Here is a 13,434-nt window from a genome sequence, read left to right on the forward strand (position 1 = left end):
CTGTGGTGCCACCCCCGGGAATTGTCTGGCTCTTCAGGCCGGCAGCGCAGCCGAGAATGCCCCCTTTGTCCCCAGTCTCTGCTGATACTCGACCTCCGTGCTCTGAAAGCTGCAATTGTTACAGTGAGCTGGACTGCCCCCGCTCCTGCCCCCGCCCCTTCCCACTGTGGGGCCCTTTGTGCTCCTGGGTCTCAGCACAACAGCCAGGCTGTTGATCCAGAAAGTGCAGCGTGACTGGGAGAGGGCGGCCTGCCATGTTCCTCCTGGCAGGGATTGTCCCAGCCGCAGCCGAGGGGCACTGAGCGCTGCAGTGATGAAGAGAGCGGTCCATGTGAGGGAGGTCACGAGACCTGAATTCCAGTCCTGGCAATACCCCACCCAGCCTGCTCTGTGACCTCACTCCCTCCCCAAGTCTCGGTCTCCTCATCTGTAAAACAAGAGGCTGGATAGTGGAGGAGTGTGGAGAGGCGCTCTGGAGGGCAAAGGGAAGATTCCAGTGTGGGCCCATCCCCGGGCGGTAGAAAGAACACTGGGCCTGGGACCAGGACAGCCAGGTCTCAGCTCAGGCATGGCGGCATCAGAGCTGTGTGTCCCCAAGCACAGCCCCAGCCTCTCAGGGCCTGGGCTGTCTGGTCTGTAAAGGGAGTGGAGTGAATTACTCCTGCTGGGACATAGCACAGGGACTCAGGCATCAGGTGAACACTGGAGGCACCAGCACATGGCATTCTCTACCCATCCAGGCTTCCGGGGAACCTTGAGTTGGACTCCAGGAGTGTGTGGTTCTTTTTCTTTGTAATTTCTCCTTTTGAATAGACCATTGCCTTCCTTAACGACAACATTCGAAGAGGAATTGAGAACTACTATGACGATCTGGACTTCAAAAACATCATGGACTTTGTTCAGAAAAAGGTGAGCCAGGTGCTTTGGGGTAGAGATGCGCCTCCCGTGCCCTTAGCCCCCCATTCAGGCCCCTGCTCAAGAAGATGGGGTGAGGGGCCAGGTGACTTATCCATTCCCAAAGCAGGTGACTGGCCAGGTTGGGAGGCAAGGGTGAGCATGGATGGTCCACCAAGGATGGGGAAGCCAGGACCCAACCTTCTCAGCTAGTCCTCTGCCCACATTCCTGGCCCAAAACCTTGTCACCCTTCTGTCCCTCTCCAGTTACACTGGCTTCCTATCCCCCACCCCCAAATACAAAGTAAGGCGTCGCTACAAGCAACCTTGCGGGGTCCTAGGGTACCACCCTTCAATGGGCAAGGATCCTCCTTCCTTGAGGGTGAGCAACCTCGAGGGGAGAAACCTCCCCCAGTCCAAAGCCCCCTCTGCCAAGTCTCTTCAGTGACAACTCACTCCTTGTCAAGTGAAAGACAGCCCTGATTGGGAGAAAGCTCTTCACTGATTTCAGTTTCCCCCAAATATGGGACACTGAACCAGACTCCTCTCTTACTTCCATGACACTTCTTGAATGTGATGATGATCCTGTTCCTTTTGGGACACATCTCTCCCCTCTAGGTCCACCCAAATCTGTTGGTGCAATACTACTACTAATAATAGCAGTGGTAGGGCCAGCCGCTGTCCTGGGTGGCTTTTGTACATCAACTTCACTTGGTCCTGAGCCTCAGCTTCCTCACCTGCATAAGGGGAATAATGACAGGAAGCTCTTGGGGTGTCGTCATGAGGATTACCTTGACTTAATTTAGGAGACGTGCTTAGAACAGTGCCAGGCACAGGGTGAGACCACAGCGCCAGCCGTAGGGATCGTTGGTATATTCTCCTGGGTGAGGACAAACAGAGTGAGGGCCGCAGGACCACTCAGCCGGGGCAGCACTTCCTGGGACATAATCTAGGGGGCCTCAGCTGGCCTGGGCCCCTGTGCCAGCCCTCAGTGGGGACCAGCCTCTCCCCACACGCAGGGCCACTTGCTGTGGCCGCACCCTTGGCCCAGACCTTGTCTTCAGTCACAACAGGTGCAGCCTCTGGAAGGCCTTTTCCTGCCAGGGATGTGCCTGCCAGCTTGGGCCGGGAGAGCTGACTTCTGCTCCGGGTGGAGTGAGATGTTTTTATTGGAACCAGCCTTTAGCTGGCTTGGGGATTTCATGTCTCCTGGGGTGAGGTAGGAGGTGATTAATGCTGAATGAACACTGGCTTGGTGCCAGGCCCAGTGCTGAGTGCTTCATGCATGGCACTATATGTAATCACAGCTCAGCTGTGCAGAGCTGCCATCCTTATTCTTGCTTTACAGACAACTCTCTGAGGCTCAGAGAGGCTGACCAACTTGCCTGAGGTTGCACAGCAGGGAGTGGTGGTCTGAGGATTTGACCTTGGGTCTGTTCCATTGCAAAGCAAATGCCCTTTGAACTGCATTGCAGAAAGACACTTCCAGGTCCCGAAACCTGATGGCTTAAGGGGCACTGTGGGGACTCTGAAGGGTGTCTGGCTACCAGGACATGTACCACAGCCCTGGTTGAGCCCTCCAGTCCCAGCTCCCTGCTTCAGCTGGCTGGCAAAACTTTGCATGGTCCAGCCTGTGCTGCCCTCTCAGCCTCATGCTCTGCGCTCTCTCTGTTCCAGGCTTGCTGGCCTCCACACCTGCTGCTGAAATACAAGCTTGTTTCTGTGTGGGGCCTTTGCATGAGTCGGCTGGCTTCTTCCTGTTTCCGTGTTTCAGAGGAAATATCCTCTCTATAGAGAGCCCTTTTGTGACCTTCCAACCTAGAGCCGCCCCTCCCCAGTCTTCCCCTGTTTCTCCATTTCCGGGGTGCACAGCACCTTTCCATCCAGTGCTCACTCTGTCTCTCCACTGGAATGTGTTCCACCTAAGCAGGGGCTGCGTTGCTTTTGCTCACCCTGTCTCTCCAGTGCCCCGGACAATGCCAGTCACATACCCGCCATCAGGAGGATTACCAACTACTTCCTACAGGAGCAGGGAGGGGAGGCAGGGAGGGTTTGGCTAAGGGGAGAGTCCCAGGCAGATTGTGAGGTTCGGGTGCTCTCCTTGCTAAGGGCAGGGCCAGCTGAGCTGGACAGGGTGGCTCCTAGGGCGGGTGCGAAGGTCAGTTGAGGTGCAGGGACTTTCACAGAGTCATGCTTGGTCTCTGGGACTTTAAGGGCCATCTTTTCCAGCCCAGCACCTGCACTTGGGGACACGAAGATGAAGAAGGTAGAGGCCAGTTGTCAAAGAAGCCCCTTTCCTCCCAGTGTCTAGTCACTATCCTGATATTCCATCAAGAGGCAGCCCAGCCTTGGCTTCCATACCTCTCCAATGACAGGGGGTTCACTACCATGTAGGCAGCCATGCCACACTTTGACAGCTCCGACTTGAAAGTGTACAGCCTCCCCCTGCACCAGGGTGACCCACATCATGAACTGCGTCCGTGTTCTGGCAGGGCCCTTTCCTGTCGTGGGAGCGGGGCCTGGGTGATGACGGCAGCTCCTCTTTCCTGCTTGCTTCCCTCCTTAGTTCAAGTGCTGTGGCGGGGAGGACTACCGAGACTGGAGCAAGAACCAGTACCACGACTGCAGTGCCCCTGGACCCCTGGCCTGTGGGGTGCCCTACACCTGCTGCATCAGGAACACGGTAGACACTGTTCCTGTGGGGGGTGGGGGGCTGTCGGGGACCCCAGATGGTACAACTCTTCTCTTGTTTCTCTCCCCAAGTTGAAGATGGGTGGTGTGGGTGGATGGCGGGGAAGTAGGAGTTGGTGGCAGAGCGGAGGCTTTCCTGATTCTCAAGGGCTCCTGAAAGTGGAGCTTCTAGGGGTTGGGGGTGGGGAGGCCATATCTTTCTTAGTGGTGTTGGTTAACATCTATTGAGCACCTACCTTGTGCAGGCCTGCTCTGGGCACTTTGGTGGTATTTACTCATTTAGTATTCACAACCCTGTGAGGTACGTACTGTTATTTTACCCACTTTACAGATGAGGAAATTGAGGCACCCAAAGGCTGGGTGTCTTGCCCAAGGTTGGCAGGGCTGGGATGAAGTGCAGGCAGCTGTTACCTGAGCTACACTCTGGAGAACTGTGCAGGCCAGGTGAGAGCAGCAGGGAGAGGCGCCTAGGCCAGGGGAGCTTAGCGGGGGAGAGCTGGCTCTGCAGTGTTAGTGGAGCCTGGTAGGACCTGCACCTTGGACATCTCTATTAGTCTTTAGCCTTGAGGTCCTGGTGATCCTCAGCAGCAGAGTGCTTGGAAGGGGGTCTGATGACGTAAATGCCAGCCTCTTCCTCTCCCCAGCACAATCCTCTCGGCTCTGTCACCTTGGTCATTTGGGATGATGTCCTGTGTAGTCAGCGCTTAAGTGAAAGTCTTCATCAGTCCTTGTGTTTGACAAATGTGTCCAGAAACTGTTTCAGGATTGGAACGAGGTGGAGAGCTTTGCAATTACTCATGGGCCAGATAATCATGGAAAGTTTCTCTCCTGACATCCCCACCATTCTGTGCCCACTGCCAGATTCTGTAAACTGAGCAGCTGCGGGTGGGGGCCTCGCCCATGAGTCAGAGAGCCAGTGCCAAGTGCACTAGCTCTAAAAAAGGCTGGGCCAGGAGGGAAACTTTGTTTGGAAATGTTAGCTGCCATTTTAGGGTAGTTCTCTGGGAAGGGGGTTGCTGAGGAGGAGCAGAGTTTCCAGAGAGGCCTGCATGGGGCGATCCTGAGCCTCGTCACCCAGGGCAGCAGCATCTGAATACCTAAGCTGAGATGTGAAAGCCGAAGTTGTATTCATTCATTCATTCAACACATTTTGGCTGAGGACCTACTCTATGCCAGACACATTTCCAGGTTCTGGGGGTGTAGCAAACAAAGTCTCTGCCTGCGTGGAGGTGACATCCTACTGGAGAAAACTGACAAACAAAATAAGTAAAAGATAGTTAGAGGGTCATAAATGCTAAGGAGAAAAAGAAAGTAGGGCATAGAGGATTGCAGTTTGGGATACTGAGAAAGGTGAGATCTGGGTGAAGCTCTGAAGAAAGCGAGGAAGGTGTCTGGGGGAGGGGCATTCCTGGCAGCAAGAACAGCTGTGCCAAGGCCCCAGGTGGGAATCACCCCAGGGCATTTGAGAAATGCACGGAGTGGCTGGAGCACAGGGAGTTACAGGGGAGGATGGTAGGAGTGGAGTCAGGGAGGAGTGACAGGGGCCATACAGGGCTGCATGGAAGAGCGGCACTCTGACTTGGTTTCACAAGAATCAGCCTGGCTGTTGTGAGGGACATGCTAGATGAAGGGATAGAGTTAGGGGCTCATACGCAGTGATCCAGGGGTCACAGGTCATCTTGTCCAGGAAGGTGCTCTTGGATCAGCACCTGTGGCAGCGGGAGCCAGAAGCGGGACGGGGCAATGAAGGGAGCTGAGCGGTGATGCAGCCTCAGCTCAGTTCGGCTGGAGGCCTCAGCCACATCTACAAGGACAGCCCTTCAGAGTTGTCCCCTATTGGGAGGAGGGGGCCAGGCCTTCGCACTCCCACCCACATTGACCAGGCATTGCATGAGTCCAGTGGTCCACCCAAGAAGGGACTTGCTGGCTCTGTTCAGCCAAGAACAGACTAATACACCAAGAGCAAAGAGAGGGATTGATTGATAATAAGGAATTGGCTTGTGTAATTATGGAGGCGGGCAAGTTCCAAGATCTGCAGGGTGAGTGGGCAGGCCAGAGACCCAGGAGAGCTGAGGGTGGAGCTCCCATTCAAAGGCCGATCAGGCTCCAAACCTAGGAACAGCCAGTGTTTCAGTTCACGCCCGAAGGTAGCCAAGCAGGGAGAAATCTCTTATGGTCACTGAGGAGAGGGCAGTCTTCTGTTCAGGCCTTCACTGATCAGATGAGACCTCTCCCGCTTGGGCAGGGCCATCTGCTTTACTTAGTCTGCTGATTTAAACATTAGCCTCATGCAGAAACATCCCTGCAGAGACACCCAGGATAATGTCTGGCCAAATATCCCGGTCACGTTGACATATAAAATTAACGATCACATGAAGTAGTTACTGCAGGGGGCTGACAGCTAAGGGCTGCCCGCAGCATCCCTGCACCAGGCAGGAGAAGACAGATGCTTGGAGCTGGGTGGTGGTGGTGGTGTTGGAAGTGGTGACATTCTGGCTGTATTTTGCAAGTAAGCCTACAGGATTTGCTGGCATAGCAGATGTGGGCAATGAGTGAAAGAGAGAAATCAAGGAGGATACCCAGGTTTTGGTCTGAGCCACAGGAAAGATGGGGCTGCCACTGCCTGAGAGGGGAGGACTGAAAGGAGGCAGGAGGCGACCAGGAGCTCAGCGTGGACATGGGGGGCTTGAGAGCCTGTTCAGCATCCCAGCAGGGATGTCAAAGATGCGGTTGGATATAGGAGTCTGGAGTTCTGGGGACGACTAGGCTGGGGGTATAAACACGGACACCGTCTGTAGAGAGGGTAGAATCTGAAGACAGCATCTGAATGAGAGCACCGAGGTAGGGAGGAGCCTTCCCCTGGCCGGGGTTATCTGACCCTGTGTTACACATGACCATTGATTCTCCCTGTGCCACCACACCTGGATGATTTTCTCTAAATGTGAAACAGGGCATTCCCTTCCTCCATAGAACTGGTTGATTTGTGTCCAAATCTATTTATTTTACACTATACCATTCAACCTAGGATTTGAACAAGTACACAGGAAATATGTAGTGTAAAAAACTAAAATAACATTAAAAATCAGGACTGTGGAAATTGTATTCTCAGATAGGAGGCCTAGATGGTGGAGAAAAATATAAAATCCTGCTATCTAAGCCTCAGGGCCTCATGGACTCACTGAAAAGGAGCTGCGCCTCATTTCTGGTGGCTTGGAGCAGGACTCCCCCACCTCCAGGCCATGAACCAGTACCGGTCAGTGACTTGTTAGGAACCAGGTCTCACAACAGGAGGTGAGCACTCAGAGGGTGGGGGAGCATTACCGCTTGAGCTCCACCTCCTGTCACATTGGCAGTGGCACTAGGAGCACGAACCCTATTGTAAACTGTGCATGCAAGGGACCTAGATTGCGTGCTCCTTATGAGAATCAAACTAATGCCTGATGATCTGAGGTGGAAGGGTTTCATCCTGAAACCATCTTCCCCCACCCCTCCGCACCCCATCCTGTGGAAAAATTGTTTCCCTTGAAACCAGTCTCTGGTGCCAGAAAGGTTGGAGGCCGCTAGCTTAGAGTTTCCTGGCAGCCAAAAGGAAAAGGGAGACATGGTCTGTTACATTGTTACTGTTCAGCAGAACATACCAGTTCTTCAGGAAAAGTAACTTTTTCTCTAACACTCAGCTTTAAAAGAAATGTCTTAAATGAGCTTCCAATAGAGGATTTGAGCCATGAAAGTTCACATAGGGCTGTAAAATCTGGTTATAGCAGGATATCCTTGGGAGCTGTTGGTGCAGAGGGCAGCGTGCTTCTACATTAAATGGCTCCAGACTGCTGTGCCTGCTGAGCTCTTAGGACAAATTTTCACGAACCTCCCCTTCTTTGTTGTTGGCTATCCCTTAGGGGCCTGTCGTGAAGGCCCCCCTCCCTGTCCCATTAGCTGCTCAGTCTGCTCAGGGTGAGAGGATGCACACACGAACGTTGCTGTGATCTTCTGGCTGCCCAGGAGTCCCCTTTCTGACTTCCTGTCCTGTGGCCCTGTGCAGGATGGAAGAGGCTGCTGGACCCTGGTCTTGGGGCCTGTGAACTTCAGCAGAGCCTCTTGCAGAATATCGATTCTGTGGTCAGGCAGGTAAACCCAGGCAGGCTTTACTTTTGGAAAGACTATGGATGCATCCCCTGGCAGGGCGAGGTGAGTCCCCCCTGGGCCTGGAGAAGGGTTCTGGGCTCTGGCACCAGAGAGGCCTATGCCAGTCGCCTGTCTGCTAAGAGACTTATCACCCCCGGGTCACCAGGGCTGGCCCAGTGAAGTCACTCTTGTCACCTCCTTACGTACCATGCAGCTTACCTATTTGTTATGTTCATTATCTCCCTTTCTGCAGCGTAAGTTCCATGAAGGCAGGGACTTTGTCTTGTTGTTCAAGACTTTTGCATTTCAAGTGACTAGAACTGGGATTGGCATGCAATAGGTGCTCAGTTAATATTTGTTCAATGAACGAATGAATGATGAACCAACGAGATGGAAAGCATTCACTCCCATCATGTGCCCGTGCACCTGCTCTCCAGGCCTGACCCTCTCCATTGGGGTCGCGTTTATGGCCTGGAAGGGCCAAAAACACTGGCTGGAACTGAGGCTACCTGGAGAACCAGCTAGACCGAGGGAAGTTATCTTGCCTGCACATCAAGCCCTGACATTTAGATTGACCTAGGTGACATCTGGAGCCCAACCCTCTTTCTTGGAAGGAGAGAAGACACCCTCCCTTACCTTTCCAAGGGCAGGAATTATGAACAAATCACACCTGCCAGCGTTCCTGTGCTTCTCCATGTGTCCGGCCCTGTGATAAGCACTTTACATGTGCATCTCACTTTATGTCCAGAACAGCCCTAGGAGGTGGGGTTCTGTGATCATCACAGCCTATTCATTCATTCATTCATTCATTCGCTCAGTTAACAAATATGTATTAAGTACCTCTGCGTGCTGGTTCCTTGGCAGCCCACCTAAGGTTGGTCACAGCTCCTAAGTGGCAGAGCAGGATCTGGACCCAGGAAATGTAACACCAGAGGGTACACTGGGGGCTCTGCTGTTGACTCCCTGAGTCATCACTGGCACCTGCGGCATCCATCCCCCACGGCAGTGTTCACTTAGATGTAGAGCAGCAGGGCTGGTGGGGGTCACGGGCTGGACCAGGGAGTCTCACTCTCTTCCCTGGTGGTTGGAGAAGGAGACCCTGCAGGGCACAGGTGGTGATGGGAGGTGCCCGCGGCAGCCTGTGAGTTAGGGCCTGCCTGGGGAGGGGTTTGACGAGGTCTAGGGCGTGACCACAGCTTTCCCTATGCCTGAATTAATCAGTAGTTGGGAAATCTGGAGAGCACCTCTCTTCCCAAGAAGGAAGTTTTGGTAGCCCTCTCCGCTGGTGGAGCAGTGGTCTATGGAACAGGGAAGCATGGCCAGGAGCCCTGGCCTGGACTTCAGGTAAACCACAGCTGACCCTGTGCCAGCTGTGGTCTGAAGTTTTCCTCCCCAAGAGCCAGCGGTACAGGAACAGCCCCACCCCGACTTCTGAGACGGTGCATTACCATGTGAGCGAAGCGGTGCTCTGAGGCGGTCATAGCTCAGGAGTCTGGGCAGCACACCTTTCTCTGGGGTCCTGATCTGCTGCTTGTGGAGGGGCGGTTCTCCCTTGTAAAAGTCATGGAACCTGCGTTCCTACAGTGTTTTCACGGGGCATTTCTCGGAGGAGGAGGTGGTTATGATGGAGACTCAAGCCAGATTGCCTGGGTCGGAATCTCAGCTCCATCCCTGCTGGACAGTGCAACTCTGTGCTTCAGTTTTCATCTGTAAAATGGGTAGGATAATAGTGCCTTTTTGAGTTAGAACCGTTATAAATATTAGCTATTATACATTTCCATTTCAGACAGAAGTTGTCAACACCATGTGTGGCTACAAAACTATCGACAAGGAGGTAATGTCTTTGAAACGCCTTTCCCTGGAAATGTTGCTCTTCCTGTTCCACCCTGGGGTGATTGGAGGGGTTTATTGAAGTCGGGGTTCTGGCCACTGAGATTTTCCAACATTCCTGGCTGTGACCCAGAGCCAGGGCTGCTGGGGTTTTCCACCCCCACCCAGACACAGAAGGGCTCAAGGAACCAAGAATTCCCCCAGGCTGGGAGATGCCACCTGTCAGGGTTTACCAAGCACCTACTGTGGGCTGGTCCACATGAAGCCACCACGGCCCTTCCTGGTACCCGCAGTGTGCTGTGCGCTCAGCCATGCTCAGTACCAGCTTGCCTCTGCCCCTGGGGCCACCTGGGACCCAGGAGTCCTAGAGGATGGTAACCCCCTCTGGGGGCTGCCCCTGGGTCAGCTTCCTGGGCAACACTCCTGGTCTAAGAGAGAAGCAGGGGTGGTGCTGAGAAGGGACCTAAAAGGAATGGTGACCTGACATGCAGAGCAGTGGCTTTCAAAGTGGGGTCCCCAGTCCAGCAGCAACAGCATCCCATGGGAATGTGAGAAATGCACATTCTTGGGATGGGGCTAGTGGCTGATTCTGACACATGTTTGAGAGCCATAGAACAGCAGTGGTTCTCAACCCCTCAGAACCAATGGCCATTTTAATAACAAACAGTGGTAATGTCCTATGTATTATCCCCAAGTGAAATTCACAGATAGCCTGCCTACATGCCCGATTCCAAAACAATTAACATAATGATCTGAGATAAAGTAGAAATGAAATACAGCAATTTACAGCTCTTTAACATAGTTCATCATGTAAGTGCTTAGGCAGTGAGGGGTGCAGGAGAAGATACAATGTAGTCAGGTGTCTGCACTGATGTGAGGCATCCCGGAGGCTGCAGTAGCTACAGGGCAGCTGATAGGAGGCATTGTGGTGGCGACTCACATACCATGGGCATCATTTTTGCCATTGGCATGGGCATGGTTTTTAAAAACGGTGAACAACTCTTGATACAGTTCTGAATTAAATAATGTATAATCATTCCTTAATTTACCTAGTAGTAGTTCTGGAAAATTCATGGTATATTAAAACCAATGCAGAAATACTTTTTTTTTCCCACCCGACTCAAGAGACAGACAGGGTCTCACTGTTGCCTAGGCTGGCCTCAAACTCCTAGGCTCAGGCAGTCCTCCCAACTGAGCGTCCATAGTAGCTGGGACTGCAGGCACATGCCACCATGCCCAGCTCTGCTTTGTTTTTTATATGTACCTGGAGTGGGGCTATTGGCTTGGATAATTATAGACAGGCTTTCCATGTACGGAAAACATCCGTGAGGCTTTTCATGCAGGGATATCTGAGAAACATGCAGGCAGGGCAGTTGTTTGTGGAGTAGGATTACCCTGAGCTCTGCAGTCCCTCAGCCCCCAACCTCGATTGCTGGGGCAACCAAAAGTGCCACCACGGTGTCCCCAGTCCTCTCTAGAGAACAGTACTGTCCATTAAGAACCAGAATCTAGGGCCACCTTCTCATGCTGCATATGGGAAACTGAGGATCACAGCGGTTGAGGGACTAGCCTGGACCTTGTGTAACTGGCAGAGTCGGGACTGTGGCTCTTGCCAGCCCAGGTGCTCTTCTGCGCTGACCCAGCTCCTTCCCATGCAGCGCTTCAGCGTGCAGGATGTCATCTACGTGCGGGGCTGCACCAACGCCGTGATCATCTGGTTCATGGACAACTACACCATCATGGCGGGCATCCTTCTGGGCATCCTGCTCCCCCAGGTGGGCCGGCCATGGGTTCAGAGAAAGTGTGGCTTGGTGATTGCAGAAGGGCAGAGAAGGTGCAGAGCGGGAGAGCGAAGGGGCTTTTTCCGTAGAAGTCCAGGACTTGCCCAGGGAGGGCTGCACGGCTGGAAGGAGGGGCGAATGGCAATAGCAGTGGTGGCAAAGCTCTTCCAAGTGCTGCGCAGGCACTGCTGCTTCACTTCTTTTTTGTGAGGGAGGCACTATTACGATGCCCATTTCACAGAGGAGGAAACTGAGGAGCCGCAAGCTTCAGTGACTTGCCAAGATCCCCTTGATAGTGTGTAACAGAGCTGGGGTGGAGGCAGAAATCCCAGAAGGGAGGGGCCCTTGCTGATCGGGCACAGCGAGGAACTCTGGGATTTCCTGGGAGAGGGAGAGGGGGCCCAGCTTCTTGGGCAGTGTGGGTGCTGGGAGAAGTCTCTGCTGTGGGTGTTGCCCAAGTCACACAGGGCCATGAGGGCTTGGGACTGGCTGCTTGGATTTCTGGGAGCCAGGAGCTGCGGGGAGGGCTGCCCTGATGCCCAGCAGGCCCTCACCAGCCCTGCCCCTTCTTCTCAGTTCCTGGGGGTGCTGCTGACGCTGCTGTACATCACCCGGGTGGAGGACATCATCATGGAGCACTCTGTCACTGATGGGCTCCTGGGACCCGGTGCCAAGGCCAGCGTGGAGGCGGCGGGCACGGGATGCTGTTTGTGCTACCCCAATTAGGGCCCAGCCTGCGATGGCAGCTCCAGCAAGGACCGTCTGGGATAGCACCTCTCAGTCAACATCATGGGGCTGGACAGGGCTGCGGCCCCTCTGCCCTCACTCAGTACTGACCAAAACCAGGGGTGTGTGTGCCTGTGTGTGGGTCCCACGGTCGCTGCCTCCCCAGGGGGCGGAGCCTGGGCCTCCCCTAAGAGGCTTCCCTCAGGCAGCTCCAGAATCTGTGCCCACCTGAGGCCTGGGGAACAAGGCCCTCCTTTCTCCAGGCCTGGGCCACCGGGGAGGGAGAGCCTGGGGCTCCACTCAGGGCCCATTTCATCTCTGGCAGTGCCTTGGCCTGTGGTATTCAAGGCAGTTTTGTAGCACTTGTAATCGGGGAGAGGGAGTGTGCCCTCTGGCCGGAGGGAAGGGCATCTGGGGAAGGGCAGGAGGGAAAGAAGGAAGGGCTGTCCCCACAGCCACGCCCATGACCAGGTTGGCCTCTTCTCAGCCTCCCAGGTGCCTTGAGCCCTCTTTTGCAAGGGCGGCTGCTTCCTTGAGCCTAGTTTTTTATGTGATTTTTGTAACATTCATTTTTTTGTACAGATAACAGGAGTTTCTGACTAATCAAAGCTGGTATTTCCCCGCATGTCTTATTCTTGCCCTCCCCTCAACCAGTTTGTTAATCAGACAATAAAAATATGATTTATTTTTATTTATTTATTTATTTTTTTGCCTTTCCTGTGTGCTGTTTTGTTGGGGCGGGGGTAAGGAAGGCTGCAACCTGGATTTGGAAACCTCTTGTGGATGCGAGGATGAAGAGGGAGCATGGGATGAAGACTTCGCATAGCTTGGGACACAGGTGGGAGTGGTGGTGGGGGGAAGCCACAGGGCCAGAGGTGACCACGCCTGTTTTACCAAGAACCGAGGGAAAGAGCCTGGGCCAGGTATAGCATGAGACTCCACCTCCAGGAAATGGGGTGAACGGGGTACCAGGGAAGCGGAGTTGCCTACAGGTTCACTTACAGCTCTCCCTGCAGCCCTCAGTGTGCCCAGTGGCTGCCGCACAACGCATGCAGAGCGTGGTGTCCGTCGACCCCTGCTGGAGATGCCGGGACTTGCGTGAATCAGTCCACCCAAACCTTCCGGCCCCAAGACATGGAATCTAGATTTTTTGTGAGGCTCTTAGTAGCCAGCGCAATAGAAATAAAGTAGCAAGAGGCCGGGCGCAGTGGCTCACATCTGTAACCCCAGCACTTTGGGAGGCCGAGGTAGGCCAATCACGAGGTCAGGTGTTCGAGACCAGCCTGACCAACATAGTGAAACCCATCTCTGCTAAAAATACAAAAATTAGCTGGGCCTGGTGGTGCACGCCTGTAGTCCCAGGTACTCAGGAGGCTGAGGCAGGAGAATC

At 53.9% G+C, this 13,434-nt stretch overlaps 1 protein-coding gene across 2 annotated transcripts in view; it reads left to right on the top strand.

Moving 5' to 3' along the window:
* The window catches only part of TSPAN15 (tetraspanin 15), a 61,352-nt gene extending 48,611 nt beyond the window's left edge, over window positions 1-12,741 (top strand). Inside the window, exons 5-8 of one of the 2 annotated variants that reach the window (XM_011991030.1) lie at window positions 3,461-3,577; window positions 9,494-9,541; window positions 11,196-11,312; window positions 11,895-12,739. In XM_011991030.1, the coding sequence (XP_011846420.1) occupies window positions 3,461-3,577; window positions 9,494-9,541; window positions 11,196-11,312; window positions 11,895-12,044 (432 nt within the window). In that variant the 3' untranslated portion in view covers window positions 12,045-12,739. Of the gene's footprint in view, window positions 1-3,460; window positions 3,578-9,493; window positions 9,542-11,195; window positions 11,313-11,894 lie in introns of both variants that reach the window. The other variant, XM_011991031.1, reaches the window with a different exon arrangement.
* The last annotated feature ends 693 nt before the right edge of the window (window positions 12,742-13,434 follow it).

This window comes from Mandrillus leucophaeus, unplaced genomic scaffold, assembly GCF_000951045.1.
Source record: "Mandrillus leucophaeus isolate KB7577 unplaced genomic scaffold, Mleu.le_1.0 Scaffold39, whole genome shotgun sequence".
NCBI lineage: Eukaryota > Metazoa > Chordata > Mammalia > Primates > Cercopithecidae > Mandrillus > Mandrillus leucophaeus.